The 20,007-nt window shown below is 40.3% G+C and overlaps 2 protein-coding genes across 3 annotated transcripts in view; both read left to right on the forward strand.

The window, feature by feature from the left end:
- The first annotated feature begins 202 nt into the window (after positions 1-202).
- man1b1a (mannosidase, alpha, class 1B, member 1a) lies at positions 203-10,554 on the forward strand. 2 transcript variants are annotated; one of them, XM_037266376.1, is made up of 15 exons: positions 203-322; positions 404-494; positions 1,193-1,331; positions 2,444-2,552; positions 2,766-2,917; positions 3,196-3,326; positions 3,471-3,589; positions 4,179-4,370; positions 5,419-5,567; positions 5,960-6,148; positions 6,608-6,798; positions 6,885-7,005; positions 7,247-7,441; positions 7,741-7,872; positions 8,779-10,554. In XM_037266376.1, the coding sequence occupies exons 3-15, from the start codon at positions 1,227-1,229 to the stop codon at positions 8,986-8,988; spliced, it is 1,995 nt and encodes a 664-aa protein (XP_037122271.1). In that variant the 5' UTR covers positions 203-322; positions 404-494; positions 1,193-1,226; the 3' UTR covers positions 8,989-10,554. The 2 variants fall into 2 exon arrangements, with proteins under 2 accessions (XP_037122271.1, XP_037122270.1); XM_037266375.1 differs by having other exon boundaries at positions 205-494.
- A 6,332-nt stretch (positions 10,555-16,886) lies between these two features.
- whrna (whirlin a) overlaps positions 16,887-20,007 on the forward strand; it is a 74,404-nt gene continuing 71,283 nt past the window's right edge. Inside the window, exon 1 of the mRNA XM_037266360.1 lies at positions 16,887-18,250. Within this exon, the coding sequence (XP_037122255.1) occupies positions 17,507-18,250 (744 nt within the window). The 5' untranslated portion in view covers positions 16,887-17,506. The remainder of the gene's footprint in view (positions 18,251-20,007) is intronic.

Here is a 20,007-nt window from a genome sequence, read left to right on the forward strand (position 1 = left end):
CGCTCGGGGTGCGCGGGCGTGCTGGAGCCTATTCCAGCAGTAATCAGGCAATAGGCGAGGGATGGACGCCCTGAACCGGTTGCCAGCCAATCGCAGGGCATATATATATGAATATGATTATTTGAGAACGTCCTTAACAAAAAACATACTCTTTTTAATGTCGTGCACATATATGGACTGTAGGGGGCGCACAGTTTAAGTGCGGGAACGCGAAGAAGAAAATGGACACGTGATTTGACGTCACGCTACGTGTAACGTACGGTTCCCTTACAGCGGATTTCTCCAGAATATTTAGTTCAACGTGCTTACTATTCACGTTTAAGTCAGTGTCTTCTGTTACAGTTATGGATTTAATTGATTGAGCTTCACCGGGTAGTTTTTTTTTTAATGTCTCCTGTCGTAGGAGACTCTCCCTGCTAGCCAGCTAGCTAATCTTGTAGCTGGTTAGCTTTCCAGAGAACAACATCGACGGAAGAAGCCAAAAAGAATTTCAGGTAAGTGGCTTTAAATTCTACCCTATCAGGCTTTGTGGACGCGTGGAAACAAGAGAAACACATTGTGTGGAATTTTAGATTTATCGAAGTGCATTTATGCTGCAAAATGCACATATGTTAAGGAAATCAAGCAATACACAAATTGTTGTAGAATCCTGCATAACAATGCATGAGCAAATAGTGCGTGGTTGATTCTGGCACTTTCAGTGTTGACACACAAACACACACACACACACACACACACACACACACACACACACACACACACATATATATATATATATATATATATATATATATATATATATATATATATCATGCAAGGCAAAGTTTACTTCTTTTGTGGTATAGCAACCAATAGTGTCTACTTTCCTTACTTGAAAGTATGCATTGTTTTTGTTGTGTGCGTTTACGTAACACTTCAAATTGATCGATAATTAAAAAAAACAAAAAACAACACATACTCACATGTAGCAATTTTCCTTAAAATTGCATGAAATAAATGGCAGCTTTCTATTCTTCTCATCTTTAATTGTTTGTTTCTGATAAAACAGCCACAAGAAGGCAGCCGATAACTCAATTAGTGCTGGTTATGGTACTCGCCCCTCTTAAGCCAGCAGATAAGATTTTGCAGAACATATGGAATTTCTTTTTTAATTTTGAGGGTAATAACATTTCTTCTTGGCTTCTGAATACAGTGTCAATGACCACTATCTTCCCTTCACTGATGACATGATGCATCCATCAACGAGAAAGGACTTCATCTCGCTTACGCTCACTGATCCAAACTGCCACATTTACAACAATGGGAAACACCGCAAACAGTCATACTGGAGGGTAGGTACACACACTCACTTGGACACAGATATCTCATCTGCTCATGTATTGTAGGTTGATGTTATGGTTATTTCACAATCAACGTTATTATGATTGGATGCCGTGTTTTCATGGACACTAAAAATATTGATTCAATTAGGTCTTCAAGCATCACACTTTTGATTGGAACTAATTATTTTCACATGCAAAGATAGTCCGAATATACTAGGTAATGATCGTAGCTGGATAGGTATAGATAATAGTCGTGCCAACAAAACGTTACTCCGTCCATTTGTACTTCTAAATGTTAGTTACTTTGGATATTTTTCTCATTTGCGCTGCTAAGTTAACGCTGCACTATAGCCTCTCGACCGCACTTTTCTGTTTGCTGATATTGATTTTTAACACAAACTCAGTCATCCATTCTTCTGTACAATGTCGCTATATGTCACTGTGTGTGAGCAGATGTGATCCCATAAATGTAACATTAAAACAAGACTGTCAGTCAAGTATTTTGCGTCGCTGAGTTATGGCTAAAAAAAAAAAAAATCAAACTAATGGAATCAGGTTCCTGTCAGAGACCTTGGGTTGTTTGTTCTTCACAGAACAAATAGAACTTTGCCCTTAGGCACCTTATTACGCTTAAAAAAATGCAGTTATTTGTTTGTGATCTGTATTTATCTGAAATTTTATTATTTGTCTCATCTGTTTATGTGTCCTTTGTATATACTGTATTGTAGAAAGAGTTAGGAATTTTAGTATGCATTGCTCGACCATTTTTACAAATCAGACAACTTGGCTGTCAGAAGGATTTCCCCTCTCACCAAATGCAAAAGACAAGATAATGGCTTTTTGTTCAGTGTGCCGCATCAAATGTCAGCATATTTGTGTGGTAGCAAAACATGGATCCCACTGACTAAAGATTAGACTGAAGGAGGAATCCATGAGAACAAACATCAAACGATAAGGAAAGTCGCAAAAGAATAATGCAGTTAGGTGTGAAGTATCAATAAATGACAGGTTTGATGCAGTTACTGCAGACAATGTACATATTATAAATCAATGTTAGCTCATCTTAAAATTTAGTGTTTTGTTACATAAGTGAACCCCGACCTTGGTTTACGTGCCAACAGAAATGGAAGCAGCTGTCTCGACTGCAGCGAAGCCTTATCCTCTTTCTCCTTGCTCTCACTCTCGTATTGGCACTCCTCTCTTATTCCCACATATCAAAACCAAGAACAGGTAAGTGGCCTTGTTTGAATGCACACCACGCTAATCCGGTTGCAGTAGTGGAAACAATCAGCTGGATTTTGCCCTTAATGAGATAGCTAATGACGATTAATCCGCCGATATTGCCATTTCTTGTAGTAGTATTGCTAGCGGTTTAGAAAAGGTTGATTGACAATATCCCAATTGAGTTAAACCTTATGTATGTGTTTGTTTGCCTGTTTTTAGATTTTTCAAAAAAGGAAGACTGGCTGGAAGTGAATAAAGATGAGCTGAAGCGTGCCTTTCCTGATTTGAATCAGAAACCAGTTGTGAGTCCACATTCTGTGACTGACCCTAAAGGACCAAACATCGACATTTTTCAAAAACTTCCCATAAATGTGAGCAACATTTCTATGTATATGTTCCTTGAAACCATAGCAACACTTTTTCTGGACATGCACACTCACAGAACGTATGTAAGGTAACGGATTAGATACAAATGACATTTTTATGTGTATATTTTAATATGGTCTGAGCACAGAAAGGCATAACCCGCACCCTATATTTTAAAATGGTCTGAGCACATAAAGGCAAGACCCGCACCCCTTCAATGTCCGCAGCGAATTAAAGTGCTGCTTGTGTAGTAAATTGAAACATTTGCTGTGCATGTCAACAGAAAAGAATTCCAAAGAGAGGACCACCAAATCTTCAGAGAAATGTAAACGTTTCACACACTTTTGTCATGGGAAGACAAGAACAAGTACAAGATGAAGAGGAAAATGGAGAGAAGCAAAAAACGTTGGTCAGGTAGGCTTTTTGCCTATGAAAGCAGTACTGATATTCCATAGTGTTTGCAAGCTGCATTGCAGCGATTGAAACATCTTTTTACTGGTACTTAAAGTTTACAGTCCCACTTTTAAAGAACTGTACACATTTTCTTCTTTTATTCAGCTGGAGAGGAGCAATGATTGAAGCTGATCAGGTCACTGAGCCTCCACCCTCAGCTATTGAGAAGGTTGCTGCGGGCGTCCCGGTACCAGCGATCCCAGCCGCTACTGTCCCAGCCACTGGTCAGTGCCAAATTTCCTTTGTTGGCATTCTTACTACAAGATAATGTAAGACCAAACTAATGATGAGGGAACTGGAATTTTGTGACATAAGAATCTATTCCCAAATTTACTGCCTTTAACGTTTGTTTGCCATTTCCATGTAAACCAGTCCTATTTACTATGGTAACTTCCGAAACATAATTTTAAATAGAAGCTAGGATTTACACTACTCGTGGTCCTAGCAAGGGGTGTTCAAAATCGATTTGGTATTTTACTTAGAATATGGCCTTTTTTTCTCGCTCTCTCTCGCTCGCTCTCGCTCGCTCTCGCTCTCTCTCGCTCTCGCTCTCTCTCGCTCTCTCGCTCACTCTCACTCACTTTGTCTTTGGACAATGAGTTTTTTTTCACAAGGCCCTCTTTCTGTATTTTGTGCATAGATTATTTGAAATTTGGCAAAATGTCCTTCATCTCTAGAATGACAATTGTGTGTATATATATATTTTTTTTATCCCAAAAAACACACACAGCTACCTGCATGCTATATACAGCACAACTGACTCAACGACTGGATGCGACTTAAGTTATTATCCTCCTGCCTTTTTGTTTATAGGTGAATCTGGAGGTGTGGACAGGCTGGAGGCCGTGCGTGATGCCTTCAGACACGCATGGAAGGGCTACAAAGACTACGCCTGGGGCCACGATGAGCTCAAGCCCATCTCAAAGTCGTTTAGCGAGTGGTTTGGTCTGGGTTTGACCCTCATTGATTCCCTGGACACCATGTGGATTATGGGCCTGAAAGAAGGTACTTTGTTAACTAGAAATATTTCATGTGAACTATTTTTTTTAGGTGAAACAATTCTTAAATGAATGTTTTGATATGAAGAATAATTCAAGTATCTTGATGACATTAAATAGGCAAGTTAAGCTAGGTTGTACTGTTCCAATTGTTTATAATTTGGTCGTCATGCAAATCAAATGTGACATAATTAAATCAGAATCAGCTTTATTGACCAGGTTTGTGCATGCCAAACAGGGAATTTGACTCCGGTTGTTCTCAGCCTCTGTACAACATTTAAGTGACTGACAACATTCAGGTAACTAACAATATTTAAGTAAGGAGAACAAGATGTTATTGCACAGTGATGACTCTGAGTCTCTATGAGTGGTGAGAATTCATCAGAGCAACACCCTGGGGGAAGAAGCGGTGTCTGCAGGTTTTGGCATACAGCACTCTGTAACGCCGTCCGGAGGGGAGTAGTTTGAACAGACTGTGTACTGGGTGAGAAGGGTCTGCGAAGATGATACTTGCACATTTCCTGGTCCTGGACAGGTAGCAGTCTTAGATAGATAGGAGGTTGGTCCCGATTATATTTTTTCCGCAGACCTAATTGTCCGTTGCAGTCTGTGCTTGTTTTGTTTGGTGGCCGATCCAAACCAGACAGTGATGGAGGTGCAGAGGGTAAACTGGATGATGGCAGTGTAGAAGGTTTTCAGCAGCTCCTGTGGCAGGTTGAACTTCCTGAGCTGTCTCAGAAAGTACAACCTCTGCTATGGCCGGTCCAGTTCAGGTCCCGGGAGATTGTGGAGCCTAGGAACTTGAAGGTGTCTGTGGTGGGAATAGCATTGCTGAGGATGGTGAGGGGTGGAAGTGGCGATGAAGTCCACTGTCATCTCCACGGTCTTGAGGTGCCTGCAATAAATGTTATATGTCGTCACACACTTTATCGCCATCACAAATGTTATGTCGTCACACACTCGTATAGCTCTGTACTAACTTTACTGTTTAATTTTCATCATAGCCTTATACATGTTTGGATGGCATTCAGTTTGACATTGTTTTTTTTGTTCAGAGTTTGCAGAGGCAAAGCAATGGATAGAGCAGAAGCTTTCTTTCAACCAAAATGTGGATGTGAATCTTTTCGAGACAACCATTCGTATCCTTGGTGGTCTGCTGAGTACCTACCATCTAACAGGAGACCAGCTGTTCCTGAATAAAGCTGTGAGTCATCCCGCAAGCAATTCTTTTCTGTTTTAGCGGGTGCCTTTTTTGTTAAAAGCCAAACTCGCTCTTTGTTTTGCTGTTGTGCTGATGTTACTGTAAGCAATTTATTTGGGAATTACAAGCTGTATCAGAAAGTTATCATGACCGGTGTCACAAAATATATCTTTCAAACCACAGCACAGTTGCACAGAATCCTGAAAGGAATCCTTCCTGGAGTGCTTGAGGATGTAGCAAAGAAGGCTGGGAAGCTGCAGGGGGTTATTGTTAAATTAATTGTAAGGACATCTTGTAGTCTGGTTTTGAAATATGTCTTTAGCGATACCAGTCCTGCAGCTTTTCTGACATACCTTGTGTTTTCAAGAAACTCAATTTGACGGCGCTGCTTACAGAAAGACCTTGGGTCCAGGTTGATGCCTGCCTTCAAAACACCTTCTAAGATTCCTTTCTCTGACGTGAATATCGGGAAGGGAACAGCTCACCCGCCGCGATGGACGACTGATAGTTCCATGGCTGAGGTCACAAGCATTCAGCTGGAATTCAGAGAGCTGAGCCGTCTCACTCAGGACCCACAGTACAAGGTCAGAAAAGCAGAAAGTCACCAAATCTGGTGTAGTGTGTGTTGTGATATGTGTGTCATGTTTCTAATTACCTAATGTATGACTCTTGACGCAGTGTCATATAAACATGTTATTTGCATTGTAGGTGCATATTATCCCTGTTCCATTTACAAAGAAATATGAAATGTGCCCCTCCAAAAACCTTTTGTGAAACTAAATACTTTAGTGGGTTGCATTGCGGTCCGTTTGACGATTAGATTGGGGAAGAAAACAAGTCAGTCACTGTTATAAAATAAAAAAAGATTTAAAATGGGAAGGGAAATCAAGTTGTACTTTGGCATGCTGCTATTATGACTGTGGGCAAACAGGCTTTATCTGAACAGCAAGGTGTGTGGAAATGTAGATGACATTAAGCAGATTAACCTTTTTTTTTTTTTTTTTAGTACACTTGTGTATTTGTGACATGAAAATCGTTTTCAGGAGGCCGTAGACGAGGTAATGAGGCAGGTCCACAACCTGCCGGGCAAACATGATGGTCTCATCCCAATGTTCATCAACACCAACAGTGGCCAGTTTTCTCACAGAGGCATTTATACATTGGGCGCCAGAGCTGACAGCTACTATGAATACCTGCTCAAGCAGTGGCTCCAGGGAGGCAAGACTGAAGATGAGTGAGTGAGGACATCTTCAATGGAACATAAAAACAGACTCACATTTTATTAGTATCAATCTGATGGTCTTATTTTCCTTCTCCCAGGTTGTTGGAGGACTACATTGAAGCAATTGATGGAGTGAAAAAACACCTTGTCAGACAAACGGGGCCACGCAAATTGACCTTTGTTGGGGAGCTGTCTCATAACCGCTTCAGTCCCAAAATGGTAGGAATGCAAACAAAGACGTGCCAAATATTGAAACTTTGCTTGTTCGGATGGTATAAAACTTCTTATTTATGTTTTGAAAACTTTTGTGTTGTCATTGTATTTAGCAATGAATACTTTAGACAACTCGGTGGGCCACTTATCCTGTTATTGATTTTAATTGGATACAATGGAGTCAAACTCAAAATGATCAACTTGTAAATATTTTTCTTGCCTTCCAATCAAATTCCTCTTTTTTCAGGACCACCTGGTATGTTTCCTGCCCGGGACCCTGGCACTGGGAGCCCACAATGACCTTCCAGGGGACCACATGGATTTAGCTTCACAGTTGATGGAGACTTGTCACCACATGTACAAACAGATGGAGACTGGACTTAGCCCAGAGATTGTGCATTTCAACCTACATGCCACTGATAAGAATGACATTAATGTCAAGGTAAGGTTTTACATCCCCAAACATTTTTTTTAATTTTGCCCTTTCAGAAGGTGTCCTCTTAAGAGTTACTGCCTTATTTCTTTGAATACCTTGTTTTGACCTGCGATGCATTTCGCAATTTGCAATATTCTTTGCGTCCAGTTTTGTTATTGGGGGGCAAAAAAAAGGAGGGTCTACATGATGTATAGATTTTCTTGCATAATTTACATTGCATGACTTCCTAGTTGATATTATTTTGTGATTTCTGTGTCGACAGTTTTTTCTTTTTGCTGTTCTGTTTTTTTTTTTTAATAATATAGCCTGCAGACCGACATAACCTGCTGAGACCAGAAACAGTGGAGAGTCTGTTCTACATGTACAGATTCACAAAGGAAACCAAGTACAGAGAATGGGGATGGGAAATTCTGCAGAGTTTCAACAAGTATACCAAGGTAAAATGTATAAACAGCTACAGGCTTACCAAAATAATTTAGAGATCCCTCGTACATTAAAACTTCTTAACAGCAAAATAATTTATTAGAAGACAGAAAATAGTATACACACGTGCACAAAATACACTGTAGCCGTCTATTAATGAAACCAAAACCCACACAATGGAGTATTTTAGCTGATAGTCTTCAAAACATATATGGACTTAAATATTACCCTCATAAAGACAGAATATAGTGTTTTTTTAAGCCACTCTGGTATATTGTTAACCTTGCTCGCAAGCTGATTTCCCACCGTATTTGTGAGTTCACCAAAACACAATATCCATCTTGTACTGAACCTGCTTATTTTCTCTGAGCCGCGCCACCAGTGGTACGGACCAATCACAAAGCAACAATGTGTTTGGGGGCGGGGTATGTGGCCGCGCCGAAAACAACAAGCACTATGGCCGGGGGAAACAAAACAACCTATCCAACTTTGCGACAACCAGTGGACGAATGCATGGACGCGGCAATTCATTCTGTTCTCACAGTTACTCACAGTTTCCTTTTGGAAGAAGAACAGCGAGTGTACATTTTTAGCTGGAAAAGAGGTTTATGTTTCTTAAACTGCTTGATTAGCATTTCCGTTGCCGTGATTGGTCAAAACAAAAGTTTTGGCAGGCTGTGCAGGTTGCCGCATCACGCAATCAGCTTGAATCTTATAGTATTGTGGGCGTGCTGGAGCCTATCCCAGCAGATTTTGTGGAATCGGCGGGGTAAATCTTGTGGTCACCAGGTAACCGCAGGGCAGCTCTATTACTGGACATTTTGTATTCATGTCTTTTTGTATTCCAAAGCATGTTTTCCCATTAATCTCCTCACAATAATACATTTGAGCCACCTGAGCACCAACCTGCTTATTTATAGGTTTCAGATGGAGGCTACACATCTATCAACAATGTCCGTGACCCTGAGAACCTGGAGCCCAGAGACAAAATGGAGAGTTTCTTCCTGGGTGAGACATTGAAATACTTCTACCTGCTCTTTTCTGATGACATGGATCTTCTCAGTCTGGACAAATATGTCTTCAACACCGAGGCCCACCCGCTTCCTATATGGCCCTCGCCACCCAAGTGATGGCACCATACAGGAGATATGTGCTTCAGTCCTTGTAAGACTCTTGGCGTTCCTCAGCCAGGTGCGCTGTCAAGCTACTAGACTGCTGTGTTGGTCAATGACCCATGGGGGAGCAGGCTACCAGTGCTTTGGTATGTTTTCCATGTGGAGGAATTTCTGTGAAATATTTCTCAAGGAAAAGCGCTGAGCTGGTCTCTGCTGTAAATAAAAAGGTTTGGAAGTGGGCCTGGGGTTTGTCATATGTGGAAGGTCTTTATCCCCTGAGGGGCATTGATACTTCTTGTAGTATGTATGAACACCAAGTGTGTTTTTGATTCTTGACTATGAGAGGGTTGTGAAGTTTCTATTTAAACAGATTGCTGTCAGTTCTTGTATGCAATTTGAATCTTAAATACTTGTTAGTCTTTTGGACAAAATCCTCTGCTGTATTTGTCAAGTCACTAATTGTCAGAATCTTAATCTTGTATTCATTTTCAATTCATTGCTAAAAACCCAACAGGCTTTATTGTACAAAAGCTAGTTCAATCAGAAAAATGTTGATAGCCAACTATTTCATTCATACAGGTATTTCCATGGCGCAAAAAAGAACATGAATAACTGCTCTGTACCAACCCCTGCAGGCTTAAAAAAAAGAAAGATTTGTGTGTCCACTTTGTTAATCATGTCGTATTGGAATGTCACCAAGATATACTGGATGCCAAAGAGCTGGGAAGCCCCAGAATGTGTTTACTCACCAAGTACTGCTAATAGCAACAAAAAGCCAAGTAGATGCAAAAATCATTTTCAAATTGATGTATTAAAAAAAAATAATAATAATGAAAGGGGATGTTAGTATTTAGATCAGGGGTGGGCAATTCTGACGTTGGAGGCTTCCTGTGTGTTTTATATGCCTGCTGCAACACATCTAGGAACAGGGATACAAAGATAGAAAAGGGCTCCCATAACAGTGGGGGAGATTTAAACTGCCCAAAAGTCATGTTAAGGTGAAGAATTTAGGAAAACTCCCAAATTTGTTTTGTTGCTCTTTAAAGTAATTCCCAAGTGGTTGGACTTCACCCCTTAATAGCATCGGCGCCAAGGACATCGACGTATAAAATTGTGATTCAAACATTTCTTATGACGTTCTCCTCTCATGGCGAAGATCCAATCTGCTCATGTTCTGATTGAACAGAGGTCTACACACTGAGCCACATAACTGAATGTGCACTAAAGTCACCCACGCTATCCTGTGCCTGATCTCTGTCGTCGTGTATTGTTGCTGCAGGCTTACAAAGAGGCAGCAGTCACAGTTTGGCTGTTTTCTATTGATTGTAGTGTGCAGGTGACAAAATGTAAATGTACATATTTTGTATAAATCATTTTGAACTTGCATTTCCTGCTCCAACAGCAATTTTAAATTTGAGCATTCCACTTTTAACACCAAAACCACTGCCATATTTGCACCTTCTTTCTGTTCCATCAAGATGCCTTCTATTTTACCTGGAACTAATGTCTGCTTAATAATTGATACGTTTTTGACTTTGTGGAAAAATTGTAAATAACCTAATTAAATATACATACATTTCACTTCCACAATGACTTATTTCACACTGTCATGCTCTTATTTAATAATCCCTAAAAGACGATATATAGAGCTATTAAATGGTGATCTTTTACCACAAAGCTATTAAGGTTTTCAATCCACCTTGAGAGTTACTGTTCAACAAATGTGTCAGTTAATGAAGTGTGTGCATCAAGCACAACCATTTGGAGTTTTCCTTACACTTAACTCAGTTTTTATTTGTATTTTGACATTTAAGAATGTTAGTAAACAGGCTTCTCGGTTAGTGATCGATCTTAACAAAATCTAGGGGGAAAAAAATCATACGGCTTAAAAAAAAAAAAATACTGCCAGACTTTGATTTCTTCCAGCTATCAACGATGTCCTCAAAAAACCCAAATGACTTCCTATCAACACATCCTAATGACAAAGGGATTGAAACTAAATTAACCGTTTAATCCTTTATCACTTTAATTCATAGAAGACTGTAATTTTCTCATTACACCTAATTGAATCCTCACCAAGCAATTCACCTTCCAATGGAAAATGATAATATATACCTGAAGAAGAATCCAAAGAATTTTTAAACAATAAACACCACAGATTTGTTACTTTCCCCCTTTTTTCCTGTGTTCCACCTTCAGATTCACTCATCACTGCTTTCCTCTGCCTACAAGACGAGTAGTACCGTTTGTTTTGTATGATATAGTGAGTACTGTATTTGTTTTTACAAAGCCATCTAAACAGCTAACTTAAACCTAAAACAAAGCATGTACAGTATTTGGAGCCTAATCCGAGTTAAGACAGTGTACAGTAGGTGGTGCCAGAGACTCATTTTGTCAACAGGGCAATTGATGGATGGATAGATGTTTAGATGTTTGGATGGATGGATGGATGGATGGATGGATGGATGGATGGATGGATGGATGGATGGATGGATGGATGGATGGATGGATGGATGGATGGATGGATGGATGGATGGATGGATGGATGGATGGATGGATGGATGGATGGATGGATGGATAGATAGATAGATAGATAGATAGATAGATAGATAGATAGATAGATAGATAGATAGATAGATAGATAGATAGATAGATAGATAGATAGATAGATAGATAGATAGATGGATGGATGGATGGATGGATGGATGGATGGATGGATGGATGGATGGATGGATGGATGGATGGATGGATGGATGGATGGATGGATGGATGGATGGATGGATGGATGGATGGATGGATGGATGGATGGATGGATGGATGGATGGATGGATGGATGGATGGATGGATGGATGGATGGATGGATGGATGGATGGATGGATGGATGGATGGATGGATGGATGGATGGATGGATGGATGGATGGATGGATGGATGGATGGATGGATGGATGGATGGATGGATGGATGGATGGATGGATGGATGGATGGATCTGGTCCAGACAAGACTGGAATTGCAAACCATTTACAGCATAAAAAATGATGAGCTACTATTATATCCCATTTTAATAAATGATGTAAAACGATGATTAACAATGCCATTTGCATTATATTTATTTGTATGCATTCTTTTTCTTGAAGAAATATTGAGAAAGAAAAGATGAACAAGTCAGTGTTCTGTTTGTTCATTCAAACAGTCGAATAGGGCCTTTTGCTTTCATTGCATGCGTTATTTGGAATGCTGGTCCAAATAGCACTGAAGTTATTTTTGTTGTATCGTTATTTCCGGCCGTGTGGGATTTACAGTATTTCCATCGTAGGTGGCAAATCTAAGCCAACACATTCACATGGTCTGCGCATAATTAGCTTGGCATAGTTCTCAGGTTTATGCTATTGATGACCCGTGGGATACTCTGTTGGAAGTGCTATGATGGTCTGTGGTTAGGCTGGCAGATTTTGCCCAAGGCTTAAAGCTGCACCTCTCCCACAGATGGAAACAAAAAATAAATTTTCAGAAACTAATTGTTTCCCAGGAGGAGTCTAGAGGGATTTTCTTCAAGAACCCTGCAGCTATCCGTATGCTGTGGCCAACAAATTGGAGCAAAAAAAAAAGGGCTGTGAATATGCCCATTTGATGAACGGGACAATAAAACAGTAAAATGGGAAAGAGCGTTTTTTTCTGCCACTATACTAGTGTGACACCCTTGTCCAATCCTTTTGAATGGTTTCCTACTAGTTTTCAATAACATTTTTAGTAGGTTAAGTGTTACCTCAAAAACCAAGCACTTTTGTACCTTAATTTATGCCCTCAGCACTGGAATTCAAATGGCAAAGCAAGAGCATGTTCAATGAGAGCTGAATCTATCAAAGAAGCAGCAGAAAGGATGGCATGCACCAGACTGTGTCATGAGATGTTATCAGTCAGCAAAATGCCAACTGCAACACTGTTGTCTTCCATGTGAGGGATTAAAAGAACAGACATGGAATTAAGGATTTAGTAGTGACAGATGAGTCTACCAGCCATAATCACTTACAAGGCAGTACTTTTCATTAAAAATAAAAAATAAAAGGTCACTTTAATATACCCCCTCAATACAGATAAGTAAATAAAAGCAATTGGTGGTCAAAATGTTAAAAGGTGCATAAAATGTTACTTCCTAAATCGAAAATAGAAGTACTTTAAAATGCTGGGAATAAACAAACATCTCCTCTGAAGATAAAGATGAGTGATTTATAGGCCTATTACATTTGAGCAAAAATTTAGATGCATTTTTTTCACTGCTTGTTGGAAGTGGGAGAAGTGCTTAAATAAGAGCAGAAGGTATCCAAAAAAATAATTGCGTGTGTGTATAAATAAAAAAAAAAGCATCCCAGAAATATATATTTTTTTTTTAATTATTTCAATTTAATTTTCAGAATCTGCTCTAACCAGAGAGTGGTAATACTATAAAAATGGTCCTTTCTCAGCTTAACGACCACGGTGAGAAATGTAGTGCAGGTCATTTTGCAGAGCTTGGGGCGCAGTGATGTAAAAACGTGCTTTTAACACACACACACACTAAACAGCGGAGTGATTCATGATTGGTACCTGTCCCTAGAGAGTCTGCATCTGGTTGCAAAGATAGTCGTGTATGTTTGGGTCTGAGAGGGTGTATGTTTGCATAGGAAACTAAAACGTTATGACAGTCCTTCCATAACTCTCTGTGCCTGTGCTAGTAAGAACACACACACACACACACACACTTGTGTGGTTGGCTTACTCTTTAGAACAGGGGTGTCAAAGTTATTTTTTTCGCAGGCCGCATTGTAGTCATAGCTTCTTTCGGAGGGCCATTATGACTGTCAACCCAAATAAATGTATGAGCACTTCATATTATATACAATAAAAGCTACAAAACAAACTGACAACTCGTTTTCAAATCAGACGAGTAAAAACTGATCAAATATTTAAAAAAAAAAGATATGATTAAAAGTGAAGACAATTTGCAATTCTAGTAATGGCACAAATTTCATGCACAATTTGTCTTCGCGGCCCACATAAAATGATGTGGCGGGCCGTATCTGGCCCCCGGGCCTTGACTTTGACACCCGTGCTTTAGTACAAACACAAGAAGGTGGAGTTTTTTGTCGATGTTTTTGTTTTAACCCCACCATAGAGTATCAATAATTCTAATTATTTCAATGTAATATACAGTACTATAAATACTAGCGTGATCATTGGATGACAAAGCAAAACCACCGGTTCAATCCCATGATGTAAAACAATTAGTAGTGCAAAATGAAGCTACCATTATCTGCGGGCTTGTTATTTAAGAATAACATTTAACACATTCAACCTGCTGTGGGTGCGAGAATATTTTACATTTGACTTGTAAACATGACTAACAGCTCACCTGTTTATGGACCATTGAGCTTCCATTTGTGGAATACTGATGACTCAGTTAAGCATTCAGTCATACACAGTTAAGCCTATTAGATGAATGCTATAAGCCTTGTTAAGCGTTCAGAATGATTACAGCTTCACATGAAATGTTTTAATTAAGTTGGGAGGAGGTATCCTCTTATGCAAAACCATTTTCTTGAACTAAAGTGACTTGGAAATATTGAACAGCTCCAGGACAGTACAAAATGAGTTGTTTTTGGAATATAATTTCAAATATAGTCCAAACTTTTCTAATCTCTAATAGCATGCGATTGCTACTGCAATGCAAATGACTGAGAGATGGAAATAAATTCAACACAAAAGTAGCAATTGTAATTTTCAGGATGAAACCATTCCACACTCACAGAGCAACAAATGCATGTCCATCTTATGCAGTTGTCATATTGTTGTTACAATTAAGGGGGCAGCAATATGTGGCAGTTATGTTGGCACTCATGATGATAAATGATATAACAACAGACAACCTCACACAAAACAGCATTGTTGACGACATTCAGTTTACACAAAGACAATGAGTGACATCAAACCGCCCACATTTGGAAAAACAATACCTAAAACATTATCGATTGCTCGACACGCAACTGTCAGCAGCCTTCTTCTGTAATAACTTGAAAGCAATTTCAAAGAAAATTACAAGATTCACTTAATTTGGAAAATCTAAATCTCACTTTTCTCTGGATTGGCAAAAATTGCCATCAGTGGGTATTTATTTATTAGCCACCATAAACAGGAAAAGAGACAGCACGAATGTATTGGAAATGAGAAACAAACACTGAAAACATGATTACATTAACTGATAAGCCTGTTTTGGAAATACTGTAGGTACACCATTTTTCGTGAAAATGCACTTGGCTTTATCTTGGCTGCCCGGGAGGGCTGCATTGCCTTGCTTATAATTCTGCTGTGGCACTTGCATCTCTTTGAAGGTAGAGTCCGATAATGTGTGATTCCACTCAACTCAGCTTTAACCTTATGTGCTCTGTCTTTTGACACCATAGACCTCAGCCACACACACATACACGCATATATATATATATATATATATATATGGATTATATTTTAGTAGTCGCATTAGTAGCACTTTACTTTTCCTAGGCACTGGATTGTAATCTCTTTAAAACCTTTGTTGGTGTCTCAATTGACAGAATAGAATAGAATAGAATAGAATAGAATAGAATAGATCTTTATTGTCATTGTCACATGTACAACGAAATTAAAAGTGCCAACCGATCAGTGCATCTGGTAAAATAAAAAAAATACAAGCTAAAAGTCTATACAAACTAAAAACCACACAAAAGAACATACACAAACAAGTGAATAGAAAGAAAAGAAACATTTATCCACAATTTGGATCAGCTACTTATTTAAAACTCCAGAAAATCAATTTGATGCCATCAATAAATTTAATCTGATCTGCATTCCTTTGATGGTTCATCTTTCACTGAATGTTTTCTGCAGTTTTTGGTTTCTTTACATTGTGTGCCTTTCACAAGTTGAGTTACCGTCTGAGTCTGTAAGAGCTTATTTATCGAGCTTTAGCCTAAAGCTGCAATGTGGTGATGAGTTCAAGTGGCTGGGTTATCAATCATAAAAACAACACTGACGATATTTATCGCTCAGCGAACTGCTTTACTCAGCTATGGTTTGTAAAAACTACACACTTTGGAAAAAACACGTTGGTAGTGCAATGTGCAGCACACGTAGTCTTCATAAACGCGTCTCCTACCAATAGAATGATACCCCTGCCTCGTATAAAGTAATGGGATATCTATCAAGTGGTATCATAAGCCTCAGAGAGAAGCTGTCACACTTGTAATTAATGACTTGAGTGCTCCTGATTATACATGTTTTCTGATGCTGCGTCATCACTGTGTGCGTGTGTGCGTGCATGTCTTTTTTGTTTCATCAACTTGATCATGAGTCTGAGAGGACAAACTTGTCTCTGTCACTCTATAATAATGTTCAAACTATAACTATGCTGGCTCAGGACCAATCAAAATTAGTTATGTTTGGTGGGCACAGAAAAAAAACTGTGAATAGACCTAATGATTTTGTGTGAATTTTGAATGACATGCATGACCAATACAGAACCTCAATATTATTAAAATTTGGAGTTTCGGTATCTATTTACAGAATCCTATCCCTGTTGCTACCTCTGCTTTAAAACTAAAAAGGGATAATGATTCCCCACAATCTGAACCTTTTTTTTAATTCTCAATTTAAAAACACATCAAATTATTGTTATTCACTCGCTAGCGGGTCCAATCAATAGTAAACACAAGTGCGCAAATAATGTCAAGATGCATTGTGTAACGCTAATGAAGCGGCTCAGACAGGAGCTAATATTAGAAATGGTTCTCCTAATTGAGTCCTTTATAGCTTATCTTGCGACCGTCACTCGTGCGCGTGCGCTGTGGGCTATAAATAATCCAATAGAGCCAAAAACGACGTCATTTCCTCATAGGAGCGTCGGAGACTTGGGAGCAGGCAGCTATTCACCGTCACCGGCACACTCTCCACTCGGTCGCTGTAGTAACGCGTGGGAAGCGGAGGCAGCAAACTGCAGCTCACTTCAACCGGTAATTGTTGCCTACACGCTTCATTTTTGGTGGGGAAGTCATGACGGATAGTTATTTTTGGCCATTTTGACATTGTTTGGAACTAATTACAACAAACGGAGTAATACACAGAAGCTGGAACTTTTTGCAGGTCCCCCCCCCCGTCCATAAAAGAAGCCACCAGTCAAGTTGGTCGGCGGTTTAGTGGCTCTGGGTGTTCGTTCCGCTTGGAAGCAGGTGTTGTCGACGAAGAGGCGGACACCAGAGAAGCGGCGACTCGCTGGCCACCTGACCCTCTGGAAAACAAGACGGCGGCTAATGACACCGAGGGGGCGAACTTTGTGCAAGGTTGTCGCTTGGCGAGCTCGTTAAGTTCGTCCTTCCCCTCGGGAATTGCAGTTTAATTTGAAGACGTGGCTCGAGCCGGACTGCGCCTCGTCCTCCCTGCGCCCACGATGCCAAGCGCCGGCGTAATCCCGAGGCAGGATCCAGCAACGCCTGCGCTCTAACGTGCACCTGGTGTGGCACCGCGGCCGGGATGAGCACCACCGACCTGGAGCGCGTGTCGCTCAGCTCCTCGGCCAACTCGGTGGCCTCGAGTGCGCGAACGCTCTCCGCCAACGTGAAGAAGCTTCACAACGCGCTCAACCTGCTGCTGAACGACTTCGAGAGAGAGCAGTTCATCCACTGCCTCAATGTCTACCACTCCAAGCGCAACGTGTACGACTTGGTGCAGACACTGAACGTCATCCTCAACGCGCCCAGCAAGCGACAACTTCTCCCCATGCTGCGGCTTGTCATCCCCCGCTCTGACCAGCTGCTTTTCGAGCAATACACCTCGGAGGGCCTCTACCTGAAATCGGATTTAGTTGCAAGCAACGGTACCACCGAGCCCCCGCCGGGCCACTTCCCCAACGCCAGCCCGATTCCCCCGGCTCACTTTTCCCAGGACAATCCAGCCGAGTTCCAGGTGGCGTTACGCGGATCGCCGGATAGCTTCAGCACTAGCAGTGATGGGACAGCTCCCCTAGTGCCGCTCCTGGGCAGGAACTTTATCCACGAGCCACCGGGCGAGCTGCGGCAGGTCACAATGAAGCGGCACAAGAGTAACGAGGGCCTGGGTTTCAGTATCCGGGGTGGTTCGGAGCACGGAGTGGGTATTTACGTGTCCCTAGTGGAACCGGGCAGCCTTGCGGAGAAAGAGGGTCTCCGCATTGGGGACCAGATCATGAAAGTCAACGATAAAGTCTTTGACAACGTTTCCCATGCTGAAGCAGTCAAGGTAATTGCCTTCTTTCTTTAACGAATCTCAGTGGCAGCACTTTTAAATGCACATTTTCTCTAACATGGCTTGAATGAGTTCATAAAGATGACAAAATAAGGCCGATTAATTTGTTGAAGCTAATAAATTAGGTTTGGGTGGCGATTGTTGTCTGGTGAGTGATGTCATACAACCTCACAAGTTGAATGCAAATGGGAGTGATATAAACATGTGCTTGCTTGGATGTTTGTATGGAGGAAAGCCGGTTTGTGGCCGTTCATCCATCGCATATAGTGTTCGCAATATAGTCTGTGACAATTTAGGTCCAAAGCATTTGCCTATTTATCCGTGAGCATAAAGACAACCCATTAGCAAATGAGATGATGATTTGTGTGCACTGTTGATTGATTTAGAAGGAGCCAATGTCAATAACTTGGCTTTAGGTGTACTAAGTACTGAACCCGGTATCTGTTCCTGTGCCTGCTTTCTTCCTTTAACACAATTGGCTGTTATCACCTTTACAGTATTGTTTTACATTTATTTCAAGATGTGATAAATAGTCTCATAATATGAATTCTTAAAGACTCCGGCCACTTGTTAACTTGGATTTTCCTTCCATCCCTTTTCTATAATGCTTCTTCTCATTAAGGTTATGGTTGAACTGTAGCCTATTCCACCAGATTTTGGGCAAGAGATGGTCACATGACCAAACTCTGAAAACAGGTTAGCAGTGAGTGGTCATTACCTGAGCCTTGCGCAACTGCATATCAGTTTCAATTGAAAGTGAGAAAGTGTCCGCAACAGCATGATTTGTTTGATAGTAATGAAACAGTCATGGAATTCCAAAAAATATTCCATTCTATATTTTCGATGGTGTGATGTTATTTAAGGAATTAAAGAGAATGTTAGGACTTCTTTAGTAAGCATATGCAAATTGTCATTGAAGGGGTACACCATTTAAACTCTCGCCTAGGGCGCCACATTGGCTAGGGGCGCTATGTGTTAGGCATTAATCGAGGATTTTAAGGCTTCAATTTTTCAGCGGCACTTCACCCCATGCAAATGTCAACTGTGAATTTCCAAAGGGGCCTGAACTTGGCAAGCAGAAGTTGCACACTTTGAAAGGTCAGGCAGTAAAAGACACATCGTTGTTCCTAAAATTGTTGAAGCATTCATCTTGGACTAAAGTTGTACAATGAGCGATAGTTTGTTAAAAGATGCAAAGTGGAGCATTCCTGTCCTTGCAGCATTTGCTCTAATGCTAGCAGATTTTAGTTTTCTAATCATTTCACAATCAATGAGTCATATGTGACCAAATTTCAGTATACCTTTTTTATGTATGGATAATTTTTTACCTTCAAATGTTTCATGTTGTACTCTGGTTTTCATTGGTAAGAACTGCATGGAATAATAATGAGAGTGTTTTTTTTACATTTCAATGTACGAGACTAATGCTTTCAGTGCCTGTGCACCTGTGATAAAGTTGATTTCCTACTGCACAAGTCAGCAGACTAATATAAGAAAATTGACTGGACTCGTTCTGTTCCATCCATGCATTTTCATCACATTTTCAAAAATGGTTTCTCATCTTTGGTGCCGAGACAATTGATTACAGCAGCTATAAATGCTTACTTTTGGAGTAAATGAGGTCTCCAAAAAGCATTTTATTTCTCAGATGTGTCCGAGACAGAAAAAGATACGAGGAGATGCGTAGCGCATTATACGTACTGTATATCTATAAATAATCCTGTCATGCAATTTCTCAAGTTCCATTTTTC

This window comes from Syngnathus acus, chromosome 12 (assembly GCF_901709675.1).
Source record: "Syngnathus acus chromosome 12, fSynAcu1.2, whole genome shotgun sequence".
NCBI classification, from domain to species: Eukaryota; Metazoa; Chordata; class Actinopteri; order Syngnathiformes; family Syngnathidae; genus Syngnathus; species Syngnathus acus.

Coding starts and splice junctions, on each gene's coding strand:
- man1b1a (XM_037266376.1), top strand. CDS start 1,227: ATGATGCATCCATCAACGAGAAAGGACTTCATCTCGCTTACGCTCACT. Junction 2,553..2,765: donor CATATCAAAACCAAGAACAG/GTAAGTGGCCTT, acceptor GCCTGTTTTTAG/ATTTTTCAAAAAAGGAAGAC. Junction 6,149..6,607: donor CTCAGGACCCACAGTACAAG/GTCAGAAAAGCA, acceptor AATCGTTTTCAG/GAGGCCGTAGACGAGGTAAT.